The sequence below is a fragment of the Oncorhynchus mykiss genome, chromosome 9, assembly GCF_057628025.1.
Source record: "Oncorhynchus mykiss isolate SJ-2025 chromosome 9, ASM5762802v1, whole genome shotgun sequence".
Taxonomy (NCBI): Eukaryota; Metazoa; Chordata; class Actinopteri; order Salmoniformes; family Salmonidae; genus Oncorhynchus; species Oncorhynchus mykiss.
In genome coordinates, this window is record NC_143030.1 from 73,288,248 (window position 1) to 73,302,781 (window position 14,534).

At 38.4% G+C, this 14,534-nt stretch overlaps 1 protein-coding gene across 12 annotated transcripts; it reads right to left on the minus strand.

The window, feature by feature from the left end:
- Positions 1 to 3,739: 3,739 nt before the first annotated feature.
- LOC110532740 (uncharacterized) lies at positions 3,740 to 13,549 on the minus strand. Of its 12 annotated transcripts, none has more exons than XR_016483532.1 (14): positions 13,457 to 13,549; positions 12,957 to 13,062; positions 12,522 to 12,783; positions 11,331 to 12,288; positions 11,024 to 11,148; positions 10,285 to 10,336; positions 10,001 to 10,129; positions 9,621 to 9,758; positions 9,264 to 9,412; positions 7,887 to 7,941; positions 7,698 to 7,777; positions 6,324 to 6,987; positions 5,402 to 5,613; positions 3,740 to 4,474 (listed from the first exon to the last, which is right to left on the minus strand). XR_016483532.1 is itself a non-coding variant. In XM_090185764.1 (14 exons), the coding sequence occupies exons 2-14, from the start codon at positions 13,016 to 13,018 to the stop codon at positions 4,409 to 4,411; spliced, it is 1,830 nt and encodes a 609-aa protein (XP_090041890.1). In that variant the 5' UTR covers positions 13,019 to 13,062; positions 13,457 to 13,549; the 3' UTR covers positions 3,740 to 4,408. The 12 variants fall into 12 exon arrangements, 9 of the variants coding, with proteins under 9 accessions (XP_090041890.1, XP_036844704.2, XP_036844706.2 ...); XR_016483531.1 differs by having other exon boundaries at positions 13,351 to 13,496; XM_090185764.1 differs by having other exon boundaries at positions 6,324 to 6,759; positions 9,345 to 9,412; positions 12,144 to 12,288.
- Between the last annotated feature and the right edge of the window lie 985 nt (positions 13,550 to 14,534).

The following is a 14,534-nucleotide window of genomic DNA, read 5'->3' on the forward strand; positions in this document are numbered from 1 at the left end:
GACTATAAGAATATGTATATAAGAATATGTAGACTATAAGAATATGTTGGCTATAAGAATATGTAGACTATAAGAATATGTAGACTATAAGAATATGTAGACTATAAGAATATGTAGACTATAAGAATATGTAGGCTATAAGAATATGTAGACTATAAGAATATGTAGACTATAAGAATATGTATATAAGAATATTTTGACTAAGAATATGTAGGCTATAAGAATATGTAGGCTATAAGAATATGTATGCTATAAGAATATGTAGACTATAAGAATATGTAGGCTATAAGAATATGTAGACTATAAGAATATGTAGACTATAAGAATATGTAGACTATAAGAATATGTAGGCTATAAGAATATGTAGACTATAAGAATATGTAGACTATAAGAATATGTAGGCTATAAGAATATGTAGACTATAAGAATATGTAGGCTATAAGAATATGTATGCTATAAGAATATGTAGACTATAAGAATATGTAGACTATAAGAATATGTAGACTATAAGAATATGTAGGCTATAAGAATATGTAGACTATAAGAATATGTAGGCTATAAGAATATGTATGCTATAAGAATATGTAGGCTATAAGAATATGTAGACTATAAGAATATGTAGGCTATAAGAATATGTAGACTATAAGAATATGTAGGCTATAAGAATATGTAGACTATAAGAATATGTAGACTATAAGAATATGTATATAAGAATATTTTGACTAAGAATATGTAGGCTATAAGAATATGTAGGCTATAAGAATATGTATGCTATAAGAATATGTAGACTATAAGAATATGTAGGCTATAAGAATATGTAGACTATAAGAATATGTAGGCTATAAGAATATGTAGGCTATAAGAATATGTAGACTATAAGAATATGTAGGCTATAAGAATATGTATATAAGAATATGTAGACTATAAGAATATGTAGGCTATAAGAATATGTAGACTATAAGAATATGTAGACTATAAGAATATGTAGACTATAAGAATATGTAGACTATAAGAATATGTAGACTATAAGAATATGTAGGCTATAAGAATATGTAGACTATAAGAATATGTAGGCTATAAGAATATGTAGACTATAAGAATATGTAGACTATAAGAATATGTATATAAGAATATGTTGACTAAGAATATGTAGGCTATAAGAATATGTAGGCTATAAGAATATGTATGCTATAAGAATATGTAGACTATAAGAATATGTAGGCTATAAGAATATGTAGACTATAAGAATATGTAGACTATAAGAATATGTAGGCTATAAGAATATGTAGGCTATAAGAATATGTAGACTATAAGAATATGTAGGCTATAAGAATATGTATATAAGAATATGTAGACTATAAGAATATGTAGGCTATAAGAATATGTAGACTATAAGAATATGTAGACTATAAGAATATGTAGACTATAAGAATATGTAGACTATAAGAATATGTAGACTATAAGAATATGTATGCTATAAGAATATGTAGACTATAAGAATATGTAGACTATAAGAATATGTAGACTATAAGAATATGTAGACTATAAGAATATGTATGCTATAAGAATATGTAGACTATAAGAATATGTATGCTATAAGAATATGTAGACTATAAGAATATGTAGACTATAAGAATATGTATGCTATAAGAATATGTAGACTATAAGAATATGTATGCTATAAGAATATGTAGACTATAAGAATATGTAGACTATAAGAATATGTATGTAAGAATATGTAGACTATAAGAATATGTTGGCTATAAGAATATGTAGACTATAAGAATATGTAGACTATAAGAATATGTAGACTATAAGAATATGTAGACTATAAGAATATGTAGGCTATAAGAATATGTAGGCTATAAGAATATGTAGACTATAAGAATATGTAGACTATAAGAATATGTAGACTATAAGAATATGTAGACTATAAGAATATGTAGACTATAAGAATATGTAGACTATAAGAATATGTAGGCTATAAGAATATGTAGACTATAAGAATATGTAGGCTATAAGAATATAAGAATATGTAGACTATAAGAATATAAGAATATGTAGACTATAAGAATATAAGAATATGTAGACTATAAGAATATGTAGACTATAAGAATATGTAGACTATAAGAATATGTATATAAGAATATGTAGACTATAAGAATATGTTGGCTATAAGAATATGTAGACTATAAGAATATGTAGACTATAAGAATATGTAGACTATAAGAATATGTAGACTATAAGAATATGTAGGCTATAAGAATATGTAGACTATAAGAATATGTAGACTATAAGAATATGTAGACTATAAGAATATGTAGGCTATAAGAATATGTAGACTATAAGAATATGTAGGCTATAAGAATATGTATATAAGAATATGTAGACTATAAGAATATAAGAATATGTAGACTATAAGAATATGTAGACTATAAGAATATGTATATAAGAATATGTAGACTATAAGAATATGTAGACTATAAGAATATGTAGGCTATACGAATATTTAGGCTATAAGAATATGTAGACTATAAGAATATGTAGACTATAAGAATATGTAGACTATAAGAATATGTAGGCTATAAGAATATGTAGACTATAAGAATATGTAGACTATAAGAATATGTAGGCTATAAGAATATGTAGGCTATAAGAATATGTAGACTATAAGAATATGTATATAAGAATATGTAGACTATAAGAATATGTATGCTATAACAATATGTAGACTATAAGAATATGTAGACTATAAGAATATGTAGACTATAACAATATGTAGACTATAAGAATATGTAGACTATAAGAATATGTATATAAGAATATGTAGACTATAAGAATATGTAGACTATAAGAATATGTAGACTATAAGAATATGTAGACTATAACAATATGTAGACTATAAGAATATGTAGACTATAAGAATATGTAGACTATAACAATATGTAGACTATAAGAATATGTAGACTACAAGAATATGTAGACTATAAGAATATGTATATAAGAATATGTAGACTATAAGAATATGTTGGCTATAAGAATATGTAGACTATAAGAATATGTAGACTATAAGAATATGTAGACTATAAGAATATGTATGCTATAACAATATGTAGACTATAAGAATATGTAGACTATAACAATATGTAGACTATAAGAATATGTAGACTATAAGAATATGTAGACTATAAGAATATGTTGGCTATAAGAATATGTAGACTATAAGAATATGTAGACTATAAGAATATGTAGACTATAAGAATATGTAGACTATAAGAATATGTAGACTATAACAATATGTAGACTATAAGAATATGTAGACTATAAGAATATGTAGACTATAAGAATATGTAGACTATAAGAATATGTAGACTATAAGAATATGTAGACTATAACAATATGTATAAGAATATGTCACTATAAGAATATGTAGACTATAAGAATATGTATATAAGAATATGTAGACTATAAGAATATGTAGACTATAAGAATATGTAGACTATAAGAATATGTAGACTATAAGAATATGTAGACTATAAGAATATGTAGACTAAGAATATGTTGAAAGCTATCTGTATTGGGTGCAGATGACTGAACTTCTCACTTTTGTGTCTGTAGGTACACAGACAAGGAGGCATACAAAGGTATGTCAATTTGTATTGGCCATTTCCAATGGGCTTCACTATAATAAAACTCACAAAACATGCATCACATAACAGAAATAATACACGTCAGTAAAGAAAGTTCATATACATTTATTATAAACAAATCTAGACAATCTGATTTGGGCCTCATTTAGTTAGTGTTGAACTATGTCACTATACACACACACACAATTAAAAAATGCAAACATAATACACATTCTAAAAAGTGTCAATGAAAATTTTACTTTCGTATTTATGAAAGCTGTAAAAAATAAATTTTATTGCAACATTGATCAAGTTAACAATTCCCATTGGGTTCAGTAGCCTACTCCAATAGGTTCAGTAGCCTACTCCAAAATCATAGATTTCAATCACTGGTACCCACCAACATTTGATTTCTGGACATCAATTCATTCACTTAGTTTCTGATTCCAATCAAAATGTAAAAATGTCTCATTCTTGGATATTTTGCATACTGTAATACTGTCAGAAATAAAAATTATTAGTAGCATTATATAGCCAGTGCATGCCAATGTGGTAAAAATGTTTCTAACTTGATACATTATTGAACATGTTATGTTTTGGAAAAGTAGCTACTTGGAGCAGTAATAGATATTTTGTAAGTGTGACAGCAAATCTGGCTATAACAGGGTTCGGAAAACAAACATGCACAGTCCTTAAAGACGTAGCTTAACAATCCATTATGGGTCTCTTCTTATCAGTAAACTAGACCTGACTCAAAAAAATAAAACAGTGATGAGTCATCATCTCTCCCGGAGAGGAGAGGAGGAGGAAGTAGATGAGGGGTCCAAGATAATTGGCCGAAAAAACTGAAGGGGAGGAATGAACGGGAAGAACAGGAAAAGAGTATTAAATACTTTCAACTATCGCAACATGATCAATGATGCTCTTCTGATTAATCCACAATGAACATGAATCAGAGTCTATAGGTTGGATAGTCTCACGATGTTATCCTACCAAGTCTTGTTTATCAAATCGGCTGCTGGAGGAATCCTGGAACCCGAGGCTATAGATAAATGCCTATAGGACTAATACAGTTACGGGCCAAATGTATTAGCACCATTGCACTTTTCTTAAATCATTTAAATTGAAGAAAAATAATTCCCTCCCTACAATTAAACATGTGGGGGGGGGGGGCTTTGCTGCCTCTGCTACTGGGGGCTTTCAATGTATGCAAGACATCATGAACTCAGCAGATTGATGTTCGACCCAGTGTCCATTGAAGGTGATGGTTCTTGTGTTTTTTTGTTGTTGTTGTCTTGCTACATCAAAAAGCACCCTGAAATGGTTCAAGACGAGATGCTGGACTGTTCTGGAGTGGCCAGCGAAGAGTACAGATCCCAATCACATCCATAACCTACAGTGAGAGCTGAAAACAGCAGTTGGTGGAGGGTACCCCTCACACATTGAATAATTAGAGTGGTTTGCTGCTGATGAGGGGCCAAATTGCCAGTAGAAAGGTGCAGTAAGCTCATTGATGGCTACAAGAAGAGTTTATCTGCCAATATTTCTGTCTATGCCATGTCCTAATTTTCTAAATAAAAATGGTAAACTTTAGTTTACAAAAAGAAAATTGTTCTGCAATGTTGAAAACCCAATAACTAAGTGTGGGGACAAAACGCTTTTTGAATTTTAACATATTTTAGAAGAAATATGGAATGACTTCAGAAAAGTGCAAGGGTGACAATATATTTGGCCGCAACTGTATGTAAACTAAAGGATGATACCCAACTCACAGTGTAGTCCTGGAGATGCAGGGCTGCTGCTACAGGGTTTCCACAGCGGGTCTGCAGGGGCCAGGATGACGAGGGAGGTAGGGCTGGGGAGGAGGAGGAGGTGTAGGTGGCCACCTCCTCATCCAGACGTAGCTCCTTCAGAGGAGGGAGGCGCCGGCGGAGCAAGGCTGTAGCAGAACTCAGAGCACCGCTCTTTGGGAACATAATACTACCTGAAACATTACACGGTTATCGATCAATTAAACAGATTCATTTATAAAGCCCTTTCTGAAACAATACACGGTTATCGATCAATTAAACAGATTCATTTATAAAGCCCTTTCTGAAACAATACACGGTTATCGATCAATTAAACAGATTCATTTATAAAGCCCTTTCTGCAACAATACACGGTTATCGATCAATTAAACAGATTCATTTATAAAGCCCTTTCTGCAACAATACACGGTTATCGATCAATTAAACAGATTCATTTATAAAGCCCTTTCTGAAACAATACACGGTTATCGATCAATTAAACAGATTCATTTATAAAGCCCTTTCTGCAACAATACACGGTTATCGATCAATTAAACAGATTCATTTATAAAGCCCTTTCTGAAACAATACACGGTTATCGATCAATTAAACAGATTCATTTATAAAGCCCTTTCTGAAACAATACACGGTTATCGATCAATTAAACAGATTCATTTATAAAGCCCTTTCTGAAACAATACACGGTTATCGATCAATTAAACAGATTCATTTATAAAGCCCTTTCTGAAACAATACACGGTTATAGATCAATTAAACAGATTCATTTATAAAGCCCTTTCTGCAACATCAGTTGTCGAACACTGCTTTACAGTAACCCAGACTAGACTACAAAGAGCAAGTAGAAGCACAATCAGCTGGTACATACACTGACTTTGAGTCCTACCTCTGGGCTGGCGCAGGGGGACAAAAGCTGAGAGGTTGGTCAACCTGGTCAGATCTGTGGCTGCAGCTGTGACTTCCGGGATCTCTGGTGCAGAGGCTCTGTCTAACTTTGGATGCAGAGGGAGGAGGTGCATCGCCTCCTGTCCTCCTGCAGCACAATGCTCCATGGGCCCACCTCGCTCCAGAAATCCGGCCACAGGGCTCTCCTGTTCATGTGCTGGAGCTGGTCTGTGCAGCTTCTTGCCAGTTGAGAAGAAAATGACTGATTCTCTGTGTGTGGCTTGGAAGAAAGTCTGGAGTCGTCCTCCTGTGTTACTTTGCTTCTCCTCCTTCACCAGCTGTTGGTCTGCTCGTGTCTCAGCAGGGTCTTGATCCAACACCACACAGTCTGTCTGTTCTTCCTCCTCAGTCTCCTTAAACAATGTCTGGACAACCTCCTGCCACACATAGACATGTTAGTCATTTATCAGACACCTAATCAGAGCGACTTACAAACAATGCATTCAACTAAAGTATGTAAATCCATCAATCGTGGCAAGTAAATGCCACCTGTTAGCCCCCCCCCCCCCCCCCTTCCATGTCTCCAGATCTCCGCTGTGGCCCTGGAGGCCCCAGAGTCTGGGAGAGCCTGCGTAGGGGGTCCAATGGGCAGACAGGAGCCTCCTCTGAAAGAAGATGGCTCAGTGAGTTAGAGCATCCATGGTGCTGGCAATAGCAGGGATGTGAATTTAAGTATGCTCCCTCTAATTCTCTCCCTCCCCTCCCGGAGGATCTGAGCCTCAGGACTACCTGGCCTGATGACTCCTGACTGTCCCCAGTCCACCTGGTTGTGCTGCTGCTCCAGTTTCAACTGTTCTGCCTGAGGCTATGGAACCTCGACCTGTTCACCAGATGTGCTACCTTGGTCTAAAACAGCAGTTCGGGGACCTCTCTTGATCTCTCTACAGCACCTGCTGTCTTGACCTCTGAATGCTCCGCTATGAAAAACCAACTGACATTTACTCCTGAGGTGCTGACCGGTTGCACCCTCTTCAACCACTGTGATTATTATTTGATCCTGCTGGTCATCCATGAACGTTTGAACATCTTGAAGAACAAGCTAGCCTCCACCCGGCCACCCCTCATAGCCTAGTTCCTCTGTGTTCCAGCCTTTCTATGGTGTTTTTCCAAGCCACCGCGCTTCTACATCTGCAATGCCTGCTATTTGGAGTTTTAGGCTGGGTTTCTGAATAAGCACTTCGTGACATCTGTTGATGTATTTATAAAGCCCGTTTTACATTTGATTGATTGGGCAACAAATACTGAATGTTATCACTTTAGTGTTCACAGATTAACCATGGACATAAGAGTCAGGGGTGTACTGTAACATACTGACCATGGACATGGGCTGATGCCTTGTGTCAGGGACCCGCTGGGGTGTCCACTTTAAGGCTGGGGTCAGGCTGACTGATGTCACTGAGGAGAGGGACAGATAGACATAAGGCAGACCAAAGAGGAGAGGGACAAACAGGAGAATATCTGGTTGAGATGTGGCAATAGAAAAGGAGGCATATGACCAACGTACCCATAGGTTCTCCAGGAGCTTCAGTGTGCCACTTTGTGATGGGTACTCGCTGTGCCTGGAAAGGTAAAGTACCACAGTGAATCTTGTGTTACTCACCCGTAGAGGGTGGCTGCTTGTTTCATACAGCACTAAGGTGACATAACAAGTAGGCACATGAGAAAGTAGGATGGTAATCATTTTACAGGGTGTAATATGAGGAAAAATGCTCTGGTATATTTCCTGGTTTCTAAAATTCTAATAGTTTGCCTAAATTTCAGTTTGTGACAAAACAAGCTGTTCTTTTGTAAAAAAAAACATTTTTAAAACATTGTACCATCTAAACCGCTGTGAAATATTTTCCATAAGCATTTTCAGCTGTCAGGGTTCATGCACTCACTCATAGATGGAATTTCATGACTTCTCAATTACTTCTAACCAAATGTCCATGACCAACAATGAAACCTTTATGTACAGTATGTATAAAGTAAGAATAATGTGGTACCAACACTGGGAGGCTGCTCTCATGAACCAGCTCCCGTCTTTCAGCAAGGCACTCAAAACTCCCACAAAGTAGAATACCTGTTAGGCAACTGTATATAACACGTGGTCAACCCTCAGGTCTGGAAAGCTATTGGGTGTGCAGGCTTTTGATCAAGCCCTGCTCAAACAGGTCAGAGACAGTTTATCAAGATTGGTTGAGCAGCTCATTTCTAAAATATGGTTTGTTAGAGAGGTACTGGAGGATGGTTGACCACCCTCGATGTAAAACATTGCAACATTACAAACAAATACGCTTCGCCTTTAAATAATTCACTCATTTAATATATTAAAATATCAAATGACTATGGAAGGCTGCAAATATTCTAATTCAATTGAAGCAATCCCTCACATTTTCTTCAGTCATATTTAGCTAAACTATCTCAGAAGTGTTTACTTTGCTGGCTGACTGGAATATATAGAGTTACAATGCCCCATATATTGGGGCATTGTATAAACCTGGATCTAAAAAAAAAAACACGTTTTGAATCAACATAATCCAAAAAAACAGGCTACATCTATGATCTCGTTTGACGATTCACAAATTATTATTTAGATTCACATGATTTGATTCAACGCGATTGAAGGGTTAGGGTTAACCCTAACCCTAACATACATTTAATTTCCCTGACTTCATGGATTTTATAATTTTCCAAAACTTTTCCAGGCCTTGAAAACACCATTATAAAAATTCCATAACTTTTCCAGGACCATTCAAAACCCTGTTGTTTGAAGCTGGTGTACAAAACCAAAAGCAAAAGACGCAAAAACTAAATGTATAATGTTGTTTTCGCCCTGGTGGGAGCAGCTTTATATGTGTTTTTGTTATTAATAAATCAAATCGATCAAACGGTGACTGACAGTGTAGATGGAGGTGCCCCTGCCAGATGGACAGACAGAGGTGCGCTGGGGTGTGGCTTCCAGGGGTCTCCCAGCCTTCACCTCTTCTTTCTGCAGGATGCTGCCGAGGGCTGCAGCATCTGGGAAGAACTGAACACGCCGTACTGGACCTGGAACACATACAAGGTTACAGACTTAATAGTTTGACAGTGTTTTTTCTTCTTTGCTGTCTTTAAAAATTCATTTTTTTTGCATTATGATTAATGAAGCAGTACTGATCTATTTCTGGGATTTCTAAGCTTTGTTTCTTAAATGTATTTTTTTATTTTATTTAAACTTGCCTAAAGATAGGATGTGTCCACTAGTACTACCACTGACCTGCAGAGGCTGCTGACTTCTTGTGACTCTTCATGACAGACACTCTTTGGGGCTGGAGAGAGTAGCTGACCCCTTCATCCTGCAGGATGCTGTTGAGGGATGAAGGCTCAGGGGAGAACTGAACAGACCTTACGGGACCTATAAACAATACATGCACATACAAGGTAACAGACTTGCTAGCCGATCCCAGCTTCCATAGATTGAGCCGGAGTAGGGGTTTGAATAGACTGGCTAATCAAACAGGTGCTACATATAACATTTCCACCCTCTAATAGCCCTAAACGTTTACACTATATCAGTAGCACATAGACCATTTATTTGCAGCATTAGGAAAGTTACACAAATCCATCTGGGATGTGTTCAGTAGTACTACCACGGACCTGCAGAAGCTGCTGTCGTCTGGTGACTCTTCATGACAGATACCCTCTCCAGCTCCAGAGGGGAGCCGACCCCTTCAGTTTGCAGGATGTTGCCCAGGGCCGGAGACAACTTTACATTCCTGACAGGACCTAATTCAACACAAGAACATAAAGTATACTAAAACAGCAAATTGTATTTTTTTATAAGATGCTACAGTACATTAAACATGTCCACCTGTAAAAATGTACATAACATGAAGGAATGCAAATTCACAAGAGGAAAAATAAAAAATAAATACACTGACCAGCAGAGGGCACTGTCCTCAGACCATTCTTCATGATGGACACTCTCTGGGGCTGCAAATAAAATAATACCTCTAGTTAGTTAATAGGCAAACTGATGGACACAAACTCACAGTTCATCAGTACCAATTGTACAGGCAACCTCAAACATTGCTTTGGCATTAATACAGAGGGTAGTGCGAACGGCCTAGTACATCACTTCCTGTCATCCATGACCTCTATACCAAGTGGTGTCAGAGGAAGGCCCTGAAAATTGTCAAAGACTTCAGCCACCCTAGTCAGACTTTTCTCTCTGCTACCACACTGCAAGCGGTACCAGAGCGCCAAGTCTAGGCCCAAGAGGTTTCTAAACAGCTTCTACCCCCAAGCCATAAGACTCCTGAACATCTAGTCAAATGGCTACCCAGACTATTCACATTGCCCCCCTCCCCTCTCCACACCACTCTCTGTCATCTATGCATAGTCACTTTAATTCTACCTACATGTACATACTGGCTAAATAACCAGCACCCCCCTGTATATATTGTTATTTTTTACTTATATCTCATATTCTTATCTGTATTTTTGAAACTGCACTGTCAGTTAGGAGCTCGTAAGTAAGCATTTCACTGTAAGGTCAAGACAACCTGTTGTATTCGATGCATGTGATTAATGCAATTCGATTTGATTTGAAAACAAACAAATACCAACGCACTACAACCGACCCAAAATCCCTGTACCTCATTCCACAAGACAACTCACCATGTTGTTATAGGCTTGTGTAGAGGGACGGCTGGACATAAAAACCCTGGCTGCACCGATTCCCTCATTCTGGAGGATACTACATAGGGCAGAGGGGTCAGAGTGGAAGGCAGCCTCCACACTCCCTGGAACACACACAGTACAATGGAGCACATCTTCAATTTCAAAAAGAAACATGTGTGAAATGAAGCGATTGGGGAGAGAGACTATAGTAGGCTACTATGCCTAATATTACCAGAGAAAGAAGCAGAGGATGTTTGAGTCCTTTACTGGTACCCCACCATTGGTAATAAAAATCCCTTCTCACCAGTGCTACTACTTGGTAACTGCCCAGGCATGGAAGGATCTTTCAGGCTGAGCATGTCAAAATGGCCACCACAGGCTTCCGTACTGAGGGCAGTGGGCTGGGCTGAGGCAGTGGAGGCACTACTAAATGAGAAAGCACTGGACGAAAGACCTGAGCCAAGAGCAAATGAACTGAGAGGTCTGGAAAGTTGTCCCAATCCATGTACGTGCAATAGAGTATCTGAAGAAGACTGTTTGGGATGTTGAGACAAAGACATGGAGGTGGCAGCACTGGGAGCCTGGGTCTGATGAGGCTTCCCCAACTCTCTATTTTGCTGTGACAAGATCCCGCCAGGCCCTGAGCCTGCTTTTCTAGCTGCCAAGTGTAGTGCAATTGTTGGGAGTTGAGAAGCAAGCTCTATTGTTGACTTTGATTGGGCCTTGTTATGAGTTGCTGGGATGCTACTGGGCAGTTGGGCAGTGGTTGTTGTGGGTCTTGTTTTTAGTTGAGCAGCAAGCGCTATTGTTGACTTTGATTGGGCCTTGTTATGGGTTGCTGGGATGCTACTGGGCAGTTGGGCAGTGGTTGTTGTGGGTCTTGTTTTTAGTTGAGCAGCAAGCGCTATTGTTGACTTTGATTGGGCCTTGTTATGAGTTGCTGGGATGCTACTGGGCAGTTGGGCAGTGGTTGTTGTGGGTCTTGTTTTTAGTTGAGCAGCAAGCGCTATTGTTGACTTTGATTGGGCCTTGTTATGAGTTGCTGGGATGCTACTGGGCAGTTGGGTAGTGGTTGTTGTGGGTCTTGTTTTTAGATGGGCAGCAGTGCTAAAAGTACTTTTAGGTTGGGTTGGTTGAGCACCAGCCCTTGCAGTAGCAGCCAGCGGTCCCCTCTGGTTCTGTACCCCCTTTCGGTTGGCCTTGAGATTAGAGAAGTTGAAAGGCACAGGCTTGGTGCTTGGTTTCATCCTCTTGGCTTTACCCTAAAGGAAAACAAAGACACACATAAACTAATTATTATTTAGCACTGACAAGTAGTGCTTTGGAGACGCATATTCAGGGCAGGTTTCCCAGACCGAGATTAATCCTAACCCTGGACTAAGAAGCACTGTTTAATAGCCAGTGAGTCTGCTTTTTAGTACAGGAATAGGCTTAATATGGGTCCTGGAAACCAGTCCTTAGTGATGCAGGTGATTGAAGAAAAGATGCTCCTTACCGCTAGAGAGTTGTCCTCCCATCTCTTGTGTGACCGCGTGAAGTCAGAGGGAGTCTTAAGGGGCAGGGACTTGGCCAGCACTGGGAGCCTGCTGATGCCCAGCGGTCTTATCGTGAGTTTAGGACCGTTGTCTGAGGCTGCTGCTGGGTCCTTGTTCTCAGGCCCCGGTTTGGAAGGATGGGGTACAGAGAGGTGTTTGGAAGGACGGGGTACAGATGGGTGTTTAGAGCCTGGCTTTGTGTCTGCTGTCATTCTGTTGAGACTGGAGGGGGACAGTCAATGTAGAGAGTGTAGACATATGTTTCAGGCAGTGTATCCACAGTGTTGTTTTTAAATGCAGGTTCAGCTATAGACAGCGGCCATGAATCATTAGCGAGATGCAACCACCAAAATAAAGCACAATAGACTAGCTGTGTTCATACTCTGCAGGCCTACCTTGAATTGTCGTTCAGGACTGTGTTCTGACATTGCTGACGCAGTACTGGAGAGGAATCCATGTTGGCTCAGTCAGGGGTTCAACAATGTTCTGTAAATAACAAACCTGAACCAAATGTTTGTAAACATAATTCAGCATGCTGGCTAACACAGTTGGCAAGAGCGCATAGATAGCTACGCCTTTTAGGGACAACAACATTGACGCAGTGCTCAATTGCTTTGCTGTAGTTGGTTAACTTCATTTCACTTGAATACATCAAAGAACACATTGCAATCTTCTAGCTAATTCCTTAAAAAAACACCACAAAACGTTGAACAATTTAACCGGTACTGCTAGCTTGCTAACGTTACTTGATTCATGATATGACAATATATCAAATCTTACTTTACTCACATGCAAACTTCAAAATAGTTAAATGTTTGCTTGCTTCCAAAAATGTATTCTGTAAATTTCGAAGAAAATATTAAGAATATCCCAGACTTTTCACCCCCAAACAAACCTCAAAACTTCCTGGACATGCGTCAGTTTTACAAAGCACCTATTTTCATTGGTTAAACAACAAACACCAAAATCCAATCGCTGTGAATGTTTATTCTGCGGCCATATTTCCTTTGGCCAATCAACAACAAGCGTGTAAAAACAACTCCATGGAAACGACGCATGAATCTTCACCAGGTGATCTATTGCAGAACCGTTCCATAGGCACAAAAAGCTTATTTTTCTAAATTGTTGTGTTTACATCCCTGTTAATGAGCATTTCTCCTTAGCCAATATAATATATCAAGCTGACAGGTGTGGTATATCAATAAGCTGATTAAACAGCATGATCATTACACAGGTGCACCTTGTGCTGGGGACAATAAAAGGCCACTCTAAAATGTGCAGTTTTGTCACACAACACAATGCCACAGATGTCTCAAGTTTTGAGGGAACGTGCAATATGCACGTTGACTGCAGGAATGTCCACCAAAGCTGTTGCCAGAGAATTGAATGGTCATTGCTCTACCATATGTTGTTTTAGAGAATATGGCAATACGTCCAACCGGCCTCACAACCGCAGACCGTGCACGTGTCAGCACGCCAGCCCAGGACCTCCACATCAACCCAGGACCTCCACATCCTGCGGGATCATCGGACAGGGAAGGGGGTGCTGTAATAAAGCCTTTTTGTGGGGGAAAACTCAGTGTGATTGGCTAGGCCTTGCTCCACAGTGGGTGGGCCTTGCTCCACAGTGGGTGGGCCTTGTTCCACAGTGGGTGGGCCTTGCTCCACAGTGGGTGGGCCTGGCTCCCAAGTGGATGGGCCTATGCCTTCCCAGGTCCACCCATGGCAACACCCCTGCCCAGTCATGTGAAATCCATAGATTAGTGCCTAATTGATTTATTTCAATTGATTTATTTCCTTATATGAACTGTAACATAAGTAAAATCTTTGAAATTATTGCATGTTGCGTTTATATTTCTGTTCAGTAAATAAAGTAGTCAAAAGTTTTTAGTATTTGGTCCCATATTCCTATAATGTAATGACTCTACAAACTTGTTGGATGCACTTGCAGTTCGTTTAGGTTGTGTTTATTT